This window comes from Scyliorhinus torazame, chromosome 14 (genome assembly GCF_047496885.1).
Source record: "Scyliorhinus torazame isolate Kashiwa2021f chromosome 14, sScyTor2.1, whole genome shotgun sequence".
Lineage (NCBI taxonomy): Eukaryota > Metazoa > Chordata > Chondrichthyes > Carcharhiniformes > Scyliorhinidae > Scyliorhinus > Scyliorhinus torazame.
The window spans coordinates 134,732,849-134,754,097 of record NC_092720.1 but is presented as its reverse complement, the minus strand read 5'-3'; the positions used below and the strand labels follow the sequence as shown (position 1 = coordinate 134,754,097).

General features: G+C 48.7%; 1 protein-coding gene across 1 annotated transcript in view; it reads left to right on the top strand.

Moving 5' to 3' along the window:
* The window catches only part of crocc2 (ciliary rootlet coiled-coil, rootletin family member 2), a 432,771-nt gene that overhangs the window by 399,262 nt on the left and 12,260 nt on the right, over positions 1 to 21,249 (top strand). The window contains exon 34 of the mRNA XM_072474929.1: positions 16,148 to 16,279. Within this exon, the coding sequence (XP_072331030.1) occupies positions 16,148 to 16,279 (132 nt within the window). The remainder of the gene's footprint in view (positions 1 to 16,147; positions 16,280 to 21,249) is intronic.

The following is a 21,249-nucleotide window of genomic DNA, read 5'->3' as shown; positions in this document are numbered from 1 at the left end:
AGTCCCCATCTAGCATCCTCTCCGCCACCGTAATACTGCTCTTGACTAGCAGCGCCACACCTCCCCCTCTTTTGCCTCCTTCTCTGTGCTTACTAAAACACCTAAACCCCGGAACCTGCAACATCCATTCCTGTCCCTGCTCTATCCATGTCTCCGAAATGGCCACAACATCGAAGTCCCAGGTACCAACCCATGCTGCCAGTTCCCCTACCTTGTTTCGTATACTCCTGGCATTGAAGTAGATACACTTCAAACCACCTACCTGAACACTGGCCCCCTCCTGCGACATCAAATCTGTGCTCCTGACCTCTGTACTCTCATTCTCCCTTACCCTAAAACTACAATCCAGGTTCCCATGCCCCTGCTGCATTAGTTTAAACCCCCCCAAAGAGCACTAACAAATCTCCCCCCCAGGATATTTGTGCCCCTCAGGTTCAGATGCAGACCATCCTGTCTGTAGAGGTCCCACCTTCCCCAGAAAGAGCCCCAGTTATCCAGAAATCTGAATCCCTCCCGCCTGCACCATCCCTGTAGCCACGTGTTTAAATGCTCTCTCTCCCTCTTCCTCATATCACTATCACGTGGCACGGGCAACAACCCAGAGATAACAACTCTGTTTGTTCTAGTTCTGAGCTTCCATCCTAGCTCCCTGAAAGCCTGCCTGACATCCTTGTCCCCTTTCCCACCTATGTCGTTAGTGCCAATGTGGACCACGACTTGGGGCTGCTCCCCCTCCCCCCTAAGGACCTGGAAAACACGATCCGAGACATCACGTACCCTTGCACCTGGGAGGCAACATACCAAACGTGAGTCTCTCACGCTCCCACAAAATCTCCTATCTGTGCCCCTGACTATAGAGTCCCCAATTACTAATGCTCTGCTCTTCTCCCCCCTTCCCTTCTGAGCAACAGGGACAGACTCCATGCCAGAGGCCCATACCCCATGGCTTACCCCTGGTAAGTCCCCCCCCCCCACAAGTATCCAAAGCGGTATACTTGTTTCTCAGGGGAACGACCGCAGGGGATCCCTGCACTGACTGCTTTTTCCCAGTCCCTCTTACAGTTACCCACCTATCTCCAATCTTTGGTGTAACTAATTCCCTGAAGCTGTTATCTATGACCCCTTCTGCCTCCCGAATGATCCGAAGTTCTTCCAACTCCAGCTCCAGTTCCCTAACTCGGTCTTGGAGGAGCTGGAGATGGCAACACTTCCTGCAGGTAAAATCAGCAGGGACACTAACTGCATCCCCCACCTCAAACATCCTGCAGGAGGAACATTGCACTCCCTTCCCTGCCATTCCTCTAACTTTCTACCAAGATCTAGCTTACAACTAAATTAAATTTTTTATAAAAAATAATAATAACATAATAAAATATGGTACTTACCTCAGACCAATGGGTTTTATTATTAGGTTAGAGGAGGAGGGCGGGTGGGAGACACTACACGTGTAGTGTCTCGGGTTTCCTCTCCACCAGAATTTATTGGTGAGGGTCTTCCCAGACGTCCGCGGGTCGACTTCCTGTTCCCGCCGAAAACACTAATTTAAAAAAAAATTTTTTTTTAAATTCTCAGCTCCTGCTGAAATTGACTAACCAGCCAGCTGTTCTCCCGCCGAAATCGACTGGCCTGCCCCTGCAAAGACAAGTGCTTTTAAAGGACAGACTTATATCAGAGGCAGGTTCTTTACCCAGAGAGTAGTGGGGGCATGGAATGCACTGCCTGTGGAAGTAGTTGAGTCGGAAACATTAGGGACCTTCAAGCAGCTATTGGATAGGTACATGGATTACGGTAAAATGATATAGTGTAGATTTATTTGTTCTTAAGGGCAGCACGGTAGCATTGTGGATAGCACAATTGCTTCACAGCCCCAGGTTCGATTCCGGCTTGGGTCACTGTCTGTGCGGAGTCTGCACGTCCTCCCCGTGTCTGCGTGGGTTTCCTCCGGGTGCTCCGGTTTCCTCCCAGAGTCCAAAGATGTGCAGGGTAGGTTGATTGGCCATGATAAATTGCCCTTAGTGTCCAATATTGCCCTTGGTGTTGGGTGGAGGTGTTGAGTTTGGGTAGGGTGCTCTTTCCAAGAGCCGGTGCAGACTCAGGGGGCCGAATGGCCTCCTTCTGCACTATAAATTCAATGATAATCTATGATTAATCTAGGGGAAACATTTCGGCACAACATCGTGGGCCGAAGGGCCTGTTCTGTGCTGTATTTTCTATGTTCTATGTTCTATGTATATGTAGTGGGTTTCTGGAGCAGTATTTTAAAGAACAAACTATGGATTGGGCTATTTTAGATTTAGTATAATGTAATGAGAAGTGGCTATTTAATAGCCTTGCTGTAAAGGAGCCTTTAAGAAATAGTGACCATAATATGACAGAACTTTATATTAAGTTTGAAAATGATATAGTTCATTCTGAACCTAGAGCCTTGAATCTCTGCTGAAGCCTTGTTTGCAGGGTTGGTGTCTGTTTTGGAGTTCTGAAACCACATGTCATCAGGATGGTGAATTCCTGCTTATGGCTGGTGTCGCCATTTGCATTGTCATCAGCTAGATTTTCCCACTAATCGTGATTGATGACACCCTATATCTATAATTCTTTATTCATCTTAAACACCTCAGTTAGGTCACCATTTAAATAACATTCCAGTAACACCAATCTGAGCTCTCCATTGCTTTACATTTACAACAACCGATTCGGTTACTTTCCCCTATTGTTCAACTAAGAGGAGATGCTTCACATAGCCCCCAGGTATTTGGAACTATAAAGGGGGCCAGTACCTTAAACAGTTCAAAATGTCGCCTAAAGGAGACTGGCCTTCTAGGATTGATTTTCTTCCTCTTTTCTTTCCTGCACAAATGTTTTGCCCCACCTACCAAATGCCCTCCAGTCAACCTCCCTTCAAACAACCGACTATATTTCAACCCAGTTCCCAAAGGATAGTAACTAGCCCCTTCTTCCACCCAATCATCATCAGAGTTATGAGATCCTAATCTCCTCAATTCAAATCTCAGATCCAAGAGATGAAAGGGTTGTACACTAATAAAGTCGATGTGTGTTTTCTTAAGGTGATTAAGAAATATGAGGAGTTGAATTCTTTGTTTTTGCAGTGCTCTGTCAGAGTGACACACAGCTTTGTTTATTCAGTGTCTTGGAGTTGAGTAGGGAGATTCTTTAAAAGCACTCGTCACTGAAATTCTTTATTCAGGAACTTGAGCTGCGGTGAGTCAAGGCAGCATTACAGCTTCCAAAGATAATGCCTGCCCAAATAAAGGATAGATCCGCTGTTACTGAGTCCTCTGTCTAAATGTCTGGACGTACTGTGCTTCTAACGTGAGTGCCAGGACATTGTGGAGGCTATTTGCGCACTGGTCCAGTCCCCAGCCTCGGTCTGCGTTGCCTGACGCAGCACGATGAGGCCAAGTGCGATGCTGCCTGTTCATGAGGAAGGGCAAATCAACTTGTGATACTTACCCCCCTGTAGCATCGAGTGGGGATGCACCCAGTGACTCGCTACCTATTATGCTTCTGAACCAAAGGTTTTGAATTTGACTCAACATTGAGTTCAACAATTTCACATTGTTAAACTCTGTGCCCATTGTGTATGCTTTATTTTGCCTCTTTTGTTTTGTTCTTTCAGTTAGCAGCACACCTACATCTAACTGAACTTTTTGTTTCTATGTTTCTTGTCCTGTCACCATTCTCTTTGGCCCAGGAGGACTAACCTTTCTGTCATTCAATCTTTCCTGTCTCCCACCCTATCACAGACCTTCCTTTCGTCCTTATCCCACCCACCCTTTATTCAGAACATCAGGGGCAGAATTCTCCGGTTCCCAAGCCGCGTGTTTCTTGGCGGCGCGCCATTTGCTGGTGACGGGATTCTATCTCCCGCTGCTTGTGAATGGGATTTCCCATTGTAACCACCCCACGTCACCGGGAAACCCACGGGCGGGGTTGCCCTGCCATTGGGAAAAGTGAATCGCAAAGACCGGAGAAATCATGCCTACATCTCTAACTTTCCCCAGTTCTGAGGAAAGGTCACAGATCTGAAAGCTTGTTCACTCTGTTTCTCCCTCCACACAGATGCTGTCTGATCTGCTAAAGTTTTTTTTCCAGCATTTTCTGTTTCAGATTTTGATCCCTCTCCGTGCTCATCAAACGTCTCAAGGATAAAATTCCTGAGCCAGAAAGGCACAGAAGGGATAAGGAGGGAAAGCGGCCAGCCTTCATTGTCCTCTGCTGGAAAGTACATTTATGTGGACATTGGGTGAGAATGATCAGGCTTGGCTGTGATGTCCCATGGGGTCACGTATGCCATACAAACACTCACTGTCTAGGTTCAAATTTGATCACAGATCGAAACCTTTAGGTTCCTGAGGGGTATTGACAGGGTGGATGTGGAAAGCATATTTCCTCTTGATGGAGAATCCAGAACTTGGGGACACAGTTTGAAAATAAGAGGTCGTTCATATAAAACAGAGGTGAGAAGAATATTTTTCTCTCAGAGGGTGGTGAGACACGAGAACTCTCTTCCTCAAAAGGCAGCGGAAGCAGAGTCTTTGAGTATTTTTAAGGCAGAGCTAGATAGATTCTTGATTAACAAGGGGGTGAAAGGTTATTGGTGTGCGAGGTTGAAGTTAAAAGTAGATCTTATTGAATGGCGGAGGAGGCTCGAGGGGCCGAGTGGCCTACCCCTGCTCCTAATTCATGTCCATAATTCTTACAGCGCAAAAGGAGGCCATTTGGCCCATCGTGTCTGCACTAGCTCTCCGAATGAGCAATTCACTAAGTGTCATTCCCCCACCTTCATCCCGTAACCCTGTATGTTCTTCCTTTTCGGAGAACAGTCCATCTCCCTTTTGAATGCTTCAACTGAACATGCCTCTTGCACACTCTCAGGCAGAGCACTACAGACCTTCTTTTTTTATCATAGAATTTACAGTGCAGAAGGAGGCCATTCGGCCCATCGAGTCTGCACCGGCTCTTGGAAAGAGCACCCTACCCAAGGTCCAGACCTCCACCCTATCCCCATAACCCAGTAACCCCACCCAACACTAAGGGCAATTTTGGACTCTAAGGGCAATTTAACATGGCAAATCCACCTAACCGGCACATCTTTGGACTGTGGGAGGAAACCGGAGCACCCGCAGGAAACCCATGCACACACGGGGAGGATGTGCAGACTCCGCACAGACAGTGACCCAAGCCGGGATTCAAACCTGGGACCCTGGAGCTGTGAAGCAGTTGCGCTATCCGCAATGCTACCGTGCTGCCCCCCCCCACCTTAACCACTTGCTGTGTGGAAAAGTTTCTCCTTACCTGACTTTTGTTTCTTTCACTAATTACTATAAATTTGTGCCCTCTTCACGTCTTGTCCTCGATCCTTTCATGAATGGGAACAGTTTCTATCTATCTACTGGATAAAAGAGCTTTGACAAAGGGTCATCTGGACTCAAAACATGAGCTCTTTTCTCTCCTTACAGATGCTGCCAGACCTGCTGAGATATTCCAGCATTTTCTCTTTTGATTTCTACCTATCGACTCTTTCCAGACCCCTCATGATTTTGAAATCTCCTCTCAACCTTCTTTTCTCAAAAGGAACACAGTTCTAACTTCTCCAATCCATCTTCATAACTGAGGTTCCTCAATAACCTGGAACCAGTCTCATGCATCTTTTCTGCACTCTCTTCATATCCTTCTGAAAGTGGAAGCAATACTCCAGCTGAGGCAGAACAAGTCACTTATCCACATTAAGTCTAATGTTTTTGCTCTTGTACTCTCGGCTCCTATTAGTAAAGCCTAGGATACTATATGTTTTATTAACTGTTCTCAGGGGCTGGTTTAGCACACTGGGCTAAATTGCTGGCTTTTAAAAAGCAGACCAAGGCAGACCAGCAGCACGGTTCGATCCCCGTACCAGCCTCCCCGAACAGGCGCCGGAATGTGGCGACTCGGGGCTTTTCACAGTAACTTCATTAAAGCCTACTTGTGACAATAAGCAATTTCATTTAATTTAATTTCATTCTCAACCCACCCTGCAACCTTCAGTAATTTATGCACATATACACCCAGAAACCTCTGTTCCTGCGCCCCTTTAGAATTGTGCCTTTTATTTTTTTAGTGCCAGTCCAAACTTCCTACCAAAATTAATGACTTCACATTTCTCTGCATTGAACCTCATCTGTCAGCTGTCTGCCCACCCAATCAACTTTTCTATATCCCTTTGAAGTTCTACACTATTCTCCTCACAGTTGACAATGCTGCCATGTTTTGTGTTATCCGCAAACTTGTAGAAAGGACACTTAGCTGAGGGATGCTGCTGGCTTATGACCTTCCTCTCACATGTAATCACAGTTTGGGGCAAAAGACTTTTGCAGAGACTTAGATCAGCCCCAGATTGTTGCAATCACCATCTTGCGAAGGCTTGTGGCAGGTCCAGTGTGAACGTGGGCTATCGTTAAAACAATGCATAAACTTGCCAACCAAAAAGTTGGGATTGTGAAGTGTACCTCCAGCAGATCTGAAGCAATGTTCCACCGATCTGCATCCTGTTTATGTGCCGTACCTGATTGCACAATCGGTTCTGCGATATCTGGCTCCTCTATGACAAGCCCTCCCAGTTTTTGCTCCAGGGTTAAACTGGCAAAACTGACAGGTATTGCAGAGTTGAATCCCTAGCTTAACTTTTCTGGTTGCGGACCTTCCTCATTTAGGGCACACCTGTAGAGGCCAAAAACCCACTCTCAGCTCTACTGGTGAAGTGAGCAGTCCACTGGTGACCAGAGCAGGATGCCATAAGTCATGGCAGATAATGCCATCAGCTACTTTTTTCCACCACTGAGTGCCTCTTTAAGGCAAAGCTTTAAAGTGACAATAAATGGTCAGTGGTCCACAGGTTACTCAACAAGGTCACATTTCATAGAGCATTTCATAAGTTTCCCAAAATATGACTGCAGCCCGTTTTGGTGAATTGAGATTCACTCCTTGGACCAGGACTGTGCTTGTTCTGAGTCTCCTGGATTGTCTACACTGAGCGAACAAAGGTTTGCAATCCAGTACAACATTAAACCTGGTTGGTAAAATCCCCCTTGGCAGCTGCTGTTGCTTTTGGTCATTGCAGCCATTCATAGATGTGGTTTCTCAATGACCTTTACTTGAATGAATCAAAATCCATTTGAATGAATCACGATCCAGAGGGTCGATGTAGCCTCGATGGGCCGATTGGCCTCCTTCTGCACTGTAGCGATTCTATGGATTCTTTGGATGAGTTACTAATTAACCTGTTTTTAGTAATGTTGCCTGAGGGACCATTTGCTGTTTATGGAGCTTTTAGGTCTACCTGAACATGGTTGATAGATCTTCAATTTAATGGGATTCTTCCATCCTCCCAGCTGCATGTTTCTCACCGGCCTGCCGTTTGCTGGCAGTGGGATTCTCTCTTCCCACTGCGTATCAATGGGAAACCTATGGGCAGGGGTGCGTTGCTCAGCGGGAAAAGATCATCCCATCAGCTGGAGAATTCCGACCAACATCTCCCCTGAAAAACAAAGCACTGCCTCGGTACTGCACTCTAGTGTCAACTGGACTACTTGCTCAAGTCCCAGAGTGGGGTTTGAAGCCACAACCTGCTACCACTGAGCATGTTCCCAAAGCAAGTTGAGACTACTAGTTCACTCCAGGTTTGGAAAGCCCACCGTACTCCTTGATTTTGAACTCAGCCTTTTTGACGTTCCGACATCATGAACTTTTCAGGGACCCCCTTGATCTTGTCTGCTGCTTCAAACCCGACTTCCAAAAGCCACGTTTTGACTGTAATAAGGAACAAAGCTGCAAAGCGGCTAAGGTTTTTCATTTCCAGGGCCTGAGTGTAGTCTGTAGTCCGATTGTTAATGAGAATTCTTGTTTACACACCAACATTAGCATCAGAATCAAGCCTCTCTTGCTCACACCTGCTACTTGGCGACATGGTAACTTGGTGGTTATGCTAGGGGGTGAGTAATCCAAGGAAAGTCAATTCAAATCCTCCCACGGCAGTTTGAAAATTAGACTTCAGTTTTAAACAAAGTTCGGAAAACAAAGTTGAAATTCGTCAGAAGTGGTCGTAAAAACCAAACAGCCTGTATGGGAGGAAATCCTGCTGTCTTTAGCCATTCTGACTTATATGTGCCTCCAGTCCTAGACCGCTTGGTGTAGCAAGCAATTCAGTCGTATCAAATTCAGACAATTAGGGTTGGCCAGTAAATGCCAGCCTTGTCAGCGGCGCCTAATCTCAAAATGAATGCGAACAAAAATGCACTCTGCCACCATCCCCCCCCCCCAAAAACCACCCGAACGTTACCACACATGGCCTCGATTCCCTCAGCTCTCTGTGAATGGAACTCACTGATGAGAATGTAACCTGAGACTGAATGATGCTCTCTTCCACAATGCTGCTTTATGACAACACCAGACATATTTTGAGGGGGACACTGTAAAGAGAATGAGGGCACTGTGCTGCTGAACCGCGGAGGGTATCCCCATCAGCATCGACCAGCAAGCAGCCATCCAGCGAAATGGAAAACATCCAGCCTCCTCCGCATCTCCGGCAACTTCGGCGCCAACTCAAAAATCTTCAAGCAAAAGTTCCTCTTGTACGTCGAAGCCTCCGACCTCGAGGCAGCATCGGATGCCAGGAAGATCGCACTATTTCTCTCCACTGCGGGGGACCACGCCATCCATATCTACAATTCGCTTATGTTCGCCGACGGCGAAGACAAAACGAAATTCAAAACAGGCCTGCTGAAGACATTGAGGGTAAGGATGAAACTTTTCAGTCCTTCTGGACCCATCTAGCGCAGTCATGTAACTATGACTCGACGGCTGATTCCATGATCCGGGATCAGATCGTTTTCGGGGTCCACTCCGACTCCCTGCGGCAGCAGCTCCTTGAAATCAAACAGTTGACCCTCTCTGTCGCTATCGAGACGTGTGTTGTCCATGAGCATGCCAAGAATCGTTACTCACACATCAGGGCGGCAAGAACTGCAAAGCTGGCCTCCCACGAGGCAGAAAGGATGCAGGCCATTTCACAGATTCAGGGCCTGAGCATCGAGGAGAGTGGCCATTTTGCGTGCTTTTCTCGGATCCCTACGCATGCACGCCACAACCGAGCGGACGACGAGACCGAAAACCCGACTGCGCAAACCAGAGGGGCACCAATATCCTGGGAGGGAGGTTTGCTAGTACTCTTCGGGAGGGTTTAAACTAATTTGGCTGGGGAATGGGAACCGGATTTGTAGTCCAGCAACTAAGGTAGCCGATATTCAGGACGCCAAAGCATGTAATGAGGCAGTGGGGAAGGGAACACTGACAAAGGAGAGTATTTGCAGGCACGGAGATGGGTTGAAGTGTGTATACTTCAACGCAAGAAGCATCAGGAATAAGGTGGGTGAACTTAAGGCATGGATCGGTACTTGGGACTACGATGTGGTGGCCATCACGGAAACGTGGATAGAAGAGGGGTAGAAATGGTTGTTGGAGGTCCCTGGTTATAGATGTTTCAATAAGATTAGGGAGGGTGGTAAAAGAGGTGGGGGGGGTGGCATTATTAATTAGAGATAGTATAACAGCTGCAGAAAGGCAGTTCGAGGAGTATCACCCTATTGAGGTAGTATGGGTTGAAGTCAGAAATAGGAAAGGAGCAGTCACCTTGTTAGGAGTTTTCTATAGGCCCCCCAATAGTAGCAGAGATGTGGAGGAACAGATTGGGAAACAGATTTTGGAAAGGTGCAGAAGTCATAGGGTAGTAGTCATGGGCGACTTTAACTTCCCAAATATTGAGTGGAAACTCTTTAGATCAAATAGTTTGGATGGGGTGGTGTTTGTGCAGTGTGTCCAGGAAGCTTTTCTAACACAGTATGTAGATTGTCCAACCAGAGGGGAGGCCATATTGGATTTAGTACTGGGTAATGAACCAGGGCAAGTGGTAGATTTGTTAGTGGGGGAGCATTTTGGAGATAGTGACCACAATTCTGTGACTTTCACTTTAGTAATGGAGAGGGATAGGTACGTGCAACAGGGCAAGGTTTACAATTGGGGGAAGGGTAAATACGATGTTGTCAGACAAGAATTGAAGTGCATAAGTTGGGAACATAGGCTGGCAGGGAAGGACACAAGTGAAATGTGGAACTTGTTCAAGGAACAGGTGCTACGTGTCCTTGATGTGTATGTCCCTGTCAGGCAGGGAAGAGATGGTCGAGTGAGGGAATCATGGTTGACAAGAGAGGTTGAATGTCTTGTTAAGAGGAAAAAGGTGACTTATGTAAGGCTGAGGAAACAAGGTTCAGACAGGGCATTGGAGGGATACAAGATAGCCAGGAGGGAACTGAAGAAAGGGATTAGGAGAGCTAAGAGAGGGCATGAACAATTTTTGGCAGGTAGGATAAATGAAAACCCCAAGGCCTTTTACACATATGTGAGAAATATGAGAATGACTCGAGCGAGGGTAGGTCCGATCAAGGACAGTAGCGGGAGATTGTATATTGAGTCTGAAGAGATAGGAGAGGTCTTGAATGAGTACTTTTCTTCTGTATTTACAAATGAGAGGGGCGATATTGTTGGAGAGGACAGTGTGAAACAGATTGGTAAGCTCGAGGAAATACTTGTTAGGAAGGAAGATGTGTTGGGCATTTTGAAAAACTTGAGGATAGACAAGTCCCCCGGGCCTGACGGGATATATCCAAGGATTCTATGGGAAGCAAGAGATGAAATTGCAGAGCCGTTGGCAATTATCTTTTCGTCCTCACTGTCAACAGGGGTGGTACCAGGGGATTGGAGAGTGGCGAATGTCGTGCCCCTGTTCAAAAAAGGAACTAGGGATAACCCTGGGAATTACAGGCCAGTTAGTCTTACTTCGGTGGTAGGCAAAGTAATGGAAAGGGTACTGAAGGATAGGATTTCTGAGCATCTGGAAAGACACTGCTTGATTAGGGATAGTCAGCATGGATTTGTGAGGGGTAGGTCTTGCCTTACAAATCTTATTGAATTCTTTGAGGAGGTGACCAAGCATGTGGATGAAGGTAAAGCAGTGGATGTAGTGTACATGGATTTTAGTAAGGCATTTGATAAAGTTCCCCATGGTAGGCTTCTGCACAAAGTAAGGAGGCATGGGATAGTGGGAAATTTGGCCAGTTGGATAACGAACTGGCTAACCGATAGAAGTCAGAGAGTGGTGGTGGATGGCAAATATTCAGCCTGGATCCCAGTTACCAGTGGTGTACCGCAGGGATCAGTCCTGGGTCCTCTGCTGTTTGTGATTTTCATTAATGACTTGGATGAGGGAGTTGAAGGGTGGGTCAGTAAATTTGCAGACGATACGAAGATTGGTGGAGTTGTGGATAGTAAGGAGGGCTGTTGTCGGCTGCAAAGAGACATAGATAGGATGCAGAGCTGGGCTGAGAAGTGGCAGATGGAGTTTAACCCTGAAAAGTGTGAGGTTGTCCATTTTGGAAGGACAAATATGAATGCGGAATACAGGGTTAACGGTAGAGTTCTTGGCAATGTGGAGGAGCAGAGAGACCTTGGGGTCTATGTTCATACATCTTTGAAAGTTGCCACTCAAGTGGATAGAGCTGTGAAGAAGGCCTATGGTGTGCTCGCGTTCATTAACAGAGGGATTGAATTTAAGAGCCGTGAGGTGATGATGCAGCTGTACAAAACTTTGGTAAGGCCACATTTGGAGTACTGTGTACAGTTCTGGTCGCCTCATTTTAGGAAGGATGTGGAAGCTCTGGAAAAGGTGCAAAGAAGATTTACCAGGATGTTGCCTGGAATGGAGAGTAGGTCTTACGAGGAAAGGTTGAGGGTGCTAGGCCTTTTCTCATTAGAGCGGAGAAGGATGAGGGGCGACTTGATAGAGGTTTATAAGATGATCAGGGGAATAGATAGAGTAGACAGTCAGAGACTTTTTCCCCAGGTGGAACACACCATTACAAGGGGACATAAATTTAAGGTGAAAGGTGGAAGATATAGGAGGGATATCAGAGGTAGGTTCTTTACCCAGAGAGTAGTGGGGGCATGGAATGCACTGCCTGTGGAAGTAGTTGAGTCGGAAACATTAGGGACCTTCAAGCAGCTGTTGGATAGGTACATGGATTACGGGAAAATTATATAGTGTAGATTTATTTGTTCTTAAGGGCTGCACAGTAGCATCGTGGATAGCACAATTGCTTCACAGATCCATGGTCCCAGGTTCGATTCCGGCTTGGGTCATTGTCTGTGCGGAGTCTGCACGTCCTCCCCGTGTCTGCGTGGGTTTCCTCCGGGTGCTCCGGTTTCCTCCCACAGTCCAAAGATGTGCGGGTTAGGTGAATTGGCTAATGATAAATTGCCCTTAATGTCCAAATTGCCCTTGGTGTTGGGTGGAGGTGTTGAGTTTGGGTAGGGTGCTCTTTCCAAGAGCTGGTGCGGACTCAAAGGGCCGAATGGCCTCCTTCTGCACTGTAAATTCAATGATAATCTATGATTAATCTAGGACAAAGGTTCGGCACAACATCGTGGGCCGAAGGGCCTGTTCTGTGCTGTATTTTCTATGTTCTATGTTCTATGTTCTATGCGCAGGTGCGTACGTCGGCCGACCGCACTGCGCTTGCGCGATGGCGCACAGATCGCGCTGACGTCATAATATATATATATATATGTACATACCTCAGTATTTATTTAACTCAAAAAAAAGGGGGGAGATGTCATAATATCCACTCATGTATATAATGGGATGCAGACAGGCAGTGATTGACACATAGGATGACCAGTAAGCATACAACACAGCAGAGCCAATCACCAGACAGGACACTACCACTATAAAGTCAGAGGGCACTAGGTTTCCCGCTCTCTCGGGACCCAGCTACTGAGACAGTCAGAGTCCTGTTAGCAAGCACAAACACCATGCGGTAGCTAGTAAGTCTAGTCAGGCTACTACAAGGTCACTAGTCAGATCAGTATAGTGTCAACCCACAGCTGAATATGTACAGCAGTTCATCTAGTTGAATAAAACAGTGTTGGATCTTCTCCTGTGTTAGACGTCTGTTTCTAACTTCCCTGCATCGAGTGCAGTCCACATCGAACCAACCTGCCTAACACATCGGGGGGGGGTGTTTATACCTATAGCTCCTACCTGGCAGTTTGTCACTTCCACAAATGCCCAAAACCATAGTAACAAATGGGAGCAAAAGGCCAGAATAAATCCTGTGCTGTAAAATCTGAGCAAAGTACTCCCAGAATCCTGCCCCAGAAAGAGGTGACCAGTTTGTTGATATTGAGAGAAAGCCAGATATGCCTTCAGACCCAAGGTTGCTCCCCAAATCATTGATCTAATTTTTATCTTTTGTAAATCATAGAGAAATAAAGACTGGTGCCATAGCCATGACTGCACACAGTATTGTTCAGCTCTATGTAGAGCTGGTTTAGCTCAGTGGGCTAGACAGCTGGTTTGTAAAGCTGAACAAGGCCAGCAGCGCAGGTTCAATTCCCGTACCAGCTGAGAATTCTGAATTCTCCCTTAGTCTACCCGAACAGGCGCCAGAGTGTGGCGACTAGGGGCTTTTCACAGTAACTTCATTGCAATGTTAATGTAAGCCTACTTTTGACAATAAAGATTATTTATTTAAGGGTCTGGCACATTTTGGGTCAATGTGGGACTGAGTACAGTACTACCCACACAGTGATGTAAGAGAGCACATGACTTGCACCCAGAGTCAGTGGAGTGTTGGACAGGGCCGTTACACACTTTGTTGTTTATATTTAAATAGTTCAAAGTCGCTAAAGACTTATAATCAGCCTACAAATGGCCACAAAGACTTACTCAGACCTACTGAACTGTAACCAACGCTCTACACAGTCTTGAACAGGACAAAGACATGGGGCATGTTTCTCCGCCCCGCCGCACCAGTTTTCTGGTGCAACATGCCCCCACCGATGGCAGGATTCTCCGTCTCCGGAGCGGCAGCGGTTTGACGCCGGTGCTCTATCCTCCGAAATCGCATCATGCGTCGGGCACCGCAGGCGGTTGGAACGGCATTGGTGCATCATCGGAAGGCCCCCCCCCCCCGATGCTCCGCCCCTGATGGGCTGAGTTCCCGACCGTGCAGTTGACATGTGGTCTAAGCAGTCGGGAACCCGACGTGGCGGCCGCGGACGGTGACCAGCGCCGCCACAGTCGGCCAGGAGCTGTGCTGCTGGCTGGGTGGGCTTCCACGAGGGCTGGGGGGATGGCCAGGGGGTGGCCAGGGTTTATCCTGTGGGGCCGTATTTGGCAGGTCGGGTCTGCGCAGTCGGCGCCATATTGTACCGCTGCAGGTCGTCGCCATGCGCGGCCACGGACCCAGCCATTCTCAGGGCGTTTTTAGCACGCGAGCCGGGAGTTTTACCCAGCGCTGCTGCTAGCCCCTCACCAGTCTCGGAATCGGTAAGGGTTCAGCGTCGATTTTGGCGTCATAAAACACCACAGTTCCCACGCCGGGGTTGGCACCTAGCCACAAAATCGGAGAATCCAGCCCCATATATTTCTGCTAATACTAAAACAAAAATATGGTTTGATGCTGGAAATCTGAAGTAATAACAAAGATTGCTGGAAATACTGAGCAGGCCAGAAGGCATTTGTGGATGGTGAAACCAAGTTAACGATTCAGGTTGATGTCCCTTCATCAGAACTGGAAAAAGTTAGATACATAATAGATTTTCTGCTCTTTGCATACTTTAGGTGGGCGAACTTTATGTTGACTTAACTGTGAAAGTGGTCTCCCGTCACAGCATTAGACTTCCACCTGCTGGTACACAAACTGCTCTAATTGTTCTTCACGGCTGTTGTTCACACTCATATCATGTAACTGGGGCAAGTCTTTGTATTAGTGCGCGCTAGAAGGTGTAAAGGTCAAGGCAGATCCAGTGAGTAGACACTGGAGCTCTGGTCTGAACTTTGTCTAGTGCCTGTGGATGATCCTCTCCCTTCAGTTTATGGGTTGTGCGCACCCATAAAGCCCTCTGGCTGTACATGAGACTGACCAGCCTCTTGGATGGTATAAAGATAGTTGTCAGCATGGAAGGAGCGTTCGCATTGTGGTCTGTCAGGCTGTTAACCAGCCTGCAAATCCTTTCATTACTTCACGCTCACAGGAAAGAATGTGGAGATAGGAAAATAACAACCTCTCAAATTACTGCTTCAGATAATTACCCTTCCCTTGGCTGTTTCTCAACTCACCAGGGGTGTGAACAACATACTTTGGTGATTGATCCACCCTACTTCATTTGGCACCAGGACAGGTACCTTAGCAGGTGGTGTGTGTTAATGTTCCAGCTGGCTCAGGAAGCTAACGTGTCAACCTTCAGCTCCCCGCACATCTCTGAAAAAATACATATTTCACTGCAGTGTTTACCTCTAACGCTCCATTGAGGGCTACAGTCCCAGACAGCATCTTGCTCAAGAATAAAGCCCCCAACAAGTTCCACCATGCAATAATGTAGACTGGACTACTGACTGAGGTTCTCTGATAAACTAGGCACAATACGTGATTTGAGTTTTCTCACTGTCCCCTCACTATTCTCTTATACTCTGCACCCCCACTCACAGTGAAGCACCCTCATTGTGCTCCCTTGTTCTTCCTCCTTTCTGTAATGCCCACTCACCGGGACACACCCTCAATGTGTTCCTGTAATACATGCCCCCTCTGCTCACTGTGACCCGCCGTCACTCTGACCCCTCAATGTGCTTGCTCACTTCATACTCCCGCTGCTCCCCGTGACCCACCCTGACAATGACCCCTGAATGCACTACCTCCCCTTCACTGTGAAGCACCCTCTCTCTGTGTGGTAAACCACTGTTGCACCTGTATTAGGTAATGTAACGTAGGACCTGTACTACAGGTTCGCCGGTAGCCCCTGCCTGCTGGCTCCGCCCAGTAGGCAGAGTATAAATATGCGTGTCCTCCAATCAGCAGCCATTTCGCAAGCTGCTGTGGGAGGCTACACATCTTAGAGCAATAAAGCCTCAGTTGTATCCAACTCTAGTCTTTGTTCAATTGATCGTGCCTCACTCTGGGCCCTCCGTGCTCTCCTTCAGCCAATGCTGTGAAGCACCCTCACTGTGCTTTCTCATTGCCAGTAACGTTTGTTGTTCCAGGTGGAGCGGGACAAGTTGAAGTCTGAAGAAGATGCCCTGCGGCTCTCAGCTGAGAAGGGACAGCTGGATCAGTCTCTCAGCGGTGCAGAAATGGATCTCGCAGAAACACAAAGGCAGATTCAGCAGCTGCAGGTCAGCACTAGTTTAAACCAACCACAGGTATTTAATAACCTTAATGGAAGCAATCCTTAAATTCTCTTGTAAATTTGCTTGCCATCCATCCTCATTGATTGGCATGAAGTCAGAGACAGTCATATTAGTACCAAACCAGATATCAAAGCAATTCTTCTCCCTACTGCATCTTTGTCTAGCTCCAACCCTCTAACAGTGATCTTCTCCACACACCTTGCTCCCTCCGTTCCTCTAATGTATAAAACAGAGCAGCCGCAGCAGCCCACTCAGCCTCTCAAGCCTGCTCTGCCAATCAATTAGTTCATGGCTGATCTGTATCTTAACTGCATTTAACTACCTTGATTCCATATCCCTTAATACCCTAAATTTAACTAAATTAATTCAGGTCTTGACATTTCCAATTTGCCCAACATCCACAATCCTTTAAGGGAGAGAGTTCAAGATTTCCACTCCTTGGGCGTCATTCTCCGACCCCCCGCCGGGTCGGAGAATGGCCGTTGGCCGCCGTGAATCCCGCCCCCGCCGAAATCTCCGCTCCCGGAGATTGGGCGGGGGCGGGAATCCGGCCGCGCCGGTTGGCGGGACCCCCCGCTGGATTCTCCGGCCCGGATGGGGCGAAGTCCCGCCCAGAAATTGCCTGTCCCGCCGGCGTAAATCAAACCTGGTATTTACCGGCGGGACCAGGCGGCGTGGGCGGGCTCCGGGGTCCTGGGGGGGGGGGCGCGGGGCGATCTGACCCCGGGGGGGTGCCCCCACGGTGGCCTGGCCCGCGATCGGGGCCCACCGATCCGCGGGCGGGCCTGTGCCGTGGGGGCACTCTTTCCCTTCCGCCTCCGCAACGGCCTCCACCATGGCGGAGGCGGAAGAGACTCTCCCCACTGTGCATGCGCGGGAAACTGTCAGCGGCCCCTGACGCTCCCGCGCATGCGCCGGGAAAATGACAGCGGCCGCTGACGCTCCCGCGCATGCGCCGCATTTCCGCGCCAGCTGGCGGGGAAACAAACGCCATTTCCGCCAGCTGGCGGGGCGGAAATCCCTCCGGCGTCGGCCTAGCCCCTCAATGTTGGGGCTAGGCCGCCAAAGATGCGGAGCATTCCGCACCTTTGGGCCGGCGCGATGCCCGTCTGATTGGCGCCGGCTTTGGCGCCAGTCGGCGGACATCCCGCCGTTGGGGGAGAATTTCGCCCCTATTTTTTGTATTTGCTCAGGAGATGTGAGCATCACTGACAAAGCCAGCATTAGTTGCCCCTCCTTAATGACCTTGAGAAGGTGAGTTGTCTTGTTGAACCGCTGCAGTCCATGTGGTGTACGTACACCCACCGTGCTTGTTGGGAAAGAATTTCAGGATTTTGACCCAACGACAGTGAAGGAATAGCGATATATTTCCAAGACAGGATGGTGTAGGGAATATACAGTGAATGGTAGAACCCTCAAGAGTATTGACAGTCAGAGAGATCTAGGTGTACAGGTCCACAGGTCACTGAAAAGGGCAACACAGGTAGAGAAGGTAGTCAAGAAGGCATACGGCATGCTTGCCTTCATTGGCCGGGACATTGAGTACAAAAATTAGCAAGTCATGTTGCAGCTGTAAAGAACCTTAGTTATCATAGATTATCATAGAATTTACAGTGCAGAAGGAGGCCATTCGGCCCATCGAGTCTGCACCGGCTCTTGGAAAGAGCATCCTACCCAAGGTCAACACCTTCACCCAATCCCCATAAACCAGTAACCCCATCCAACACTAAGGGCAATTTTGGACATGAAGGGCAATTTATCATGGCCAATACACCTAACCTGCACATCTTTGGACCATGGGAGGAAACCGGAGCACCCGGAGGAAACCCACGCACACACGGGGAGGCTGTGCAGACTCCGCACAGACAGTGACCCAAGCCAGAATCGAACCTGGGACCCTGGAGCTGTGAAGCAATTGTGCTATCCACAATGCTACCGTGCTGCCCTAAGTTAGGCCACACTTTTGGAGTATAGTGTTCAATTCTGGTTGCCACACTACCAGAAGGATGTGGAGGCTTTAGAGAGGGTGCAGAAGAGATTTACCAGGATGTTGCCTGGCAATGGAGGGCATTAGCTATGATGAGAGGTTGAATAAACTCAGTTTGTTCTCACTGGAACGATGGAGGTTGAGGGGCGACCTGATAGAGGTCTACAAAATTATGAGGGGCATAGACAGAGTGGATAGTCAGAGACTTTTTCCCAGGATAGAGGGAGTCAATTACTAGAGAGCATAGGTTTAAGGTGCGAGGGGCAAGATTTAAAGGAGATGTACGAGGCAAGTCTTTTACACAGAGGGTAGTGGGTGCCTGGAACTCGCTGCCGGAGGAGGTGGTGGAAGCAGGGACGATAGTGACGTTTAAGGGGCTACTTGACGAATAGATGAATAGGATGGGAATAGAGGGATACGGACCCCGGAAGTGTAGAAGATTTTAGTTTAGACAGGTAGCATGGTCGGTGCAGGCTTGGAGGGCCGAAGGGCCTGTTCCTGTGCTGTACTTTTCTTTGTTCTTTGTTTGTTCTTTGTGTGTGGCTTGGAGGGGAACTTGTTCCCAAGTGTCTGCTGTCCTTGTCCCTCTAGATGGTCGCAGTTTGGAAGGTGTTGTTGAAGAAGGCTTGGTGAGCTGCTGCAGTGCATCTAGTAAATAGTTCACACTGCAGCCAATGTGCGTCAGTGGTGGAGGGAGTGGATGTTGAACATGTGGACCGAGTGCCAATCAAGCGGGCTGCTTTGTCCTGGACGGCGTCGAGCTTCTTGAGTGTTGTTGGAGCTGCACTCATCCAGGCAAAGGGAGAGTATCCATCGCACTCCTAACTAGAATTCCTAGCCTCTGACCTGCACATGTAGCCACAGTATTTATATGGCTTGTCCAGTTCAGTGCTCAAGAGGCCGAGGTAGATCATCCACATGGTGCTTCTGGCTGAAGGTGGTTGCAAATGTATCAGCCTTGTCTTTTATACTGATGTGCTGGGCTCCCCCATCATTATGGATGGGGATATTTGTAGAGCCTCCTCCTCTGATCTCTGGGGCGGGATTCTTCGTAAACCGGCAGGGTGGGCAATTCCGGCGCGAAGGAGTGGCATGACCCACTCCGGAGTTGGGCTGCCCCGAAGGTGCGGAATCCTCCGAAGGGCCTCCGCCGGCCGGCGCGAGTTGGCGCATGCACGAGGGCGCTAGCGTATGCTGGCGTCATCCCACCGCATGCGCAGAGGGGGTTCATCTCTGTGCTGGCCATCGCGGACTGTTACACCAGCCGGCGCCGAGGAATAAAGTGTCCCCACTGCACAGGCTCGCCCGCTGATCGATGAGCTCCGATTGCGGGCCAGGCCATGATGGGGGCACCCCCCGGGGCCAGATCCCCCTGCAACCCCCCCCCCGAGGACCCCTGAGGCCGCCCACGGAGCCAGGTCCCGCCGGTAAATACCTGTCGTAACATACGCCGGCGGAACCCGCCGAAAACGGGAGGCCACTCGGCCCCCGACCGGCGCAGCTCGATTCCCGCCCCGGCGCCGGAGAATTCAGCGGGGGCAGGATTCACGCCGCCCCCCCCCCCCCCCCCCCCCGGCGATTCTCCGACCCGGCAGGGGGTCGGAGAATCCCGCCCCAGCGTCCTTCACTGCAGCATTATCAGCTTGAAATTCAGCAACTTGTCACCGAAAAAACAACCTCAAACATGGAAGGGCAAGGCTAACTAACAGCAGATGCCATTACATGCCTTACTGCAGAAAAGGCTGGACCATTATATGCGCCCAAATATAAATAAGCATATTACAGGCAAGATGAATATCCTCAGCCACTGTGACTGAAATGATCAATTGCTTTGCCACTATCAAAAACAGCCCTTTAGAGTCTTGAAAGGAGCATTACAACCCAGAGTGACACTGGATACCATGCTAGCATTGTGTGTTTATAGAATTTACAGTGCAGAAGAAGGCCATTTGGCCCATCAAGTCTGCACCGGCCCTTTGAAAGAGCACCCGATTTAGTCCACACTTCCAACCTATCTTCGTAACCCAGTAACCCCACCCAATCTTTTTTGGACACTAAGGGAAATTTAGCATGTCCAATCCACTTAACTTGCACATCTTTGGACTGTGGGAGGAAACCAGAGCACCCAGAGGAAACCCACGCAGACATGAGTAGAACGTGCAGACTCCACACAGACAGTGACCCAAGCAGGGAATTGAACCTGGGATCCTGTGAAGCAACTGTGCTAACCACTGTGCTACCATGCTGCCCCGAGGGTGCCTCGGGTGGGATAAGAACTAGGAGCAGGAGTAGGCCATCTGGCCCTTCGAGCCTACTCTGCCATTCAATGGGATCATGGCTGATCTTTTGTGGACTCAGCTCCACTTTCCTGCCCGAATACCATAAGCCTTTAATCCTTTATTCTTCAAAAAACTATCTATATTTATCTTGAAAACATTTAATGAAGGAGCCTCAACTTCTTCACTGGGCAGGGAATTCCATAGATTCACAACACTTTGGGTGAAGAAGTTCCTCCCAAGCTCAGTCCTAAATCTACTTCCCCTTATTTTCCCCAAGTTCAGCTTTCACCCGCCAGTGGAAACAACCTGCCCCCATCTATCCTATCTGTTCCCTTTCATATTTTTATATGTTTCTATAGATCCCCCCACATCCTTCTAAATTCCAACGAGTACAGTCCCAGTCTACACAACCTCTCCTCGTAATCCAACCCCCTCAACTCTGGGATTAACCTAGTGAATCTCCTCTGCACACCCTCCAGCGCCAATACGTCCTTTCTCAGGTAAGGAGACCAAAATTGAACACAATACTCCAGATGTGGCCTCATTAACACCTTATATAGTTGCAGCATAACCTCCCTAGTTTTAAACTCCATTTCTCTAGCAATGAAGGACAAAACTCCATTTGCCTTCTTAATCACCCGACGCACCTGGAAACCAACTTTTTGCGACTCATGCACTAGGACAGCCAG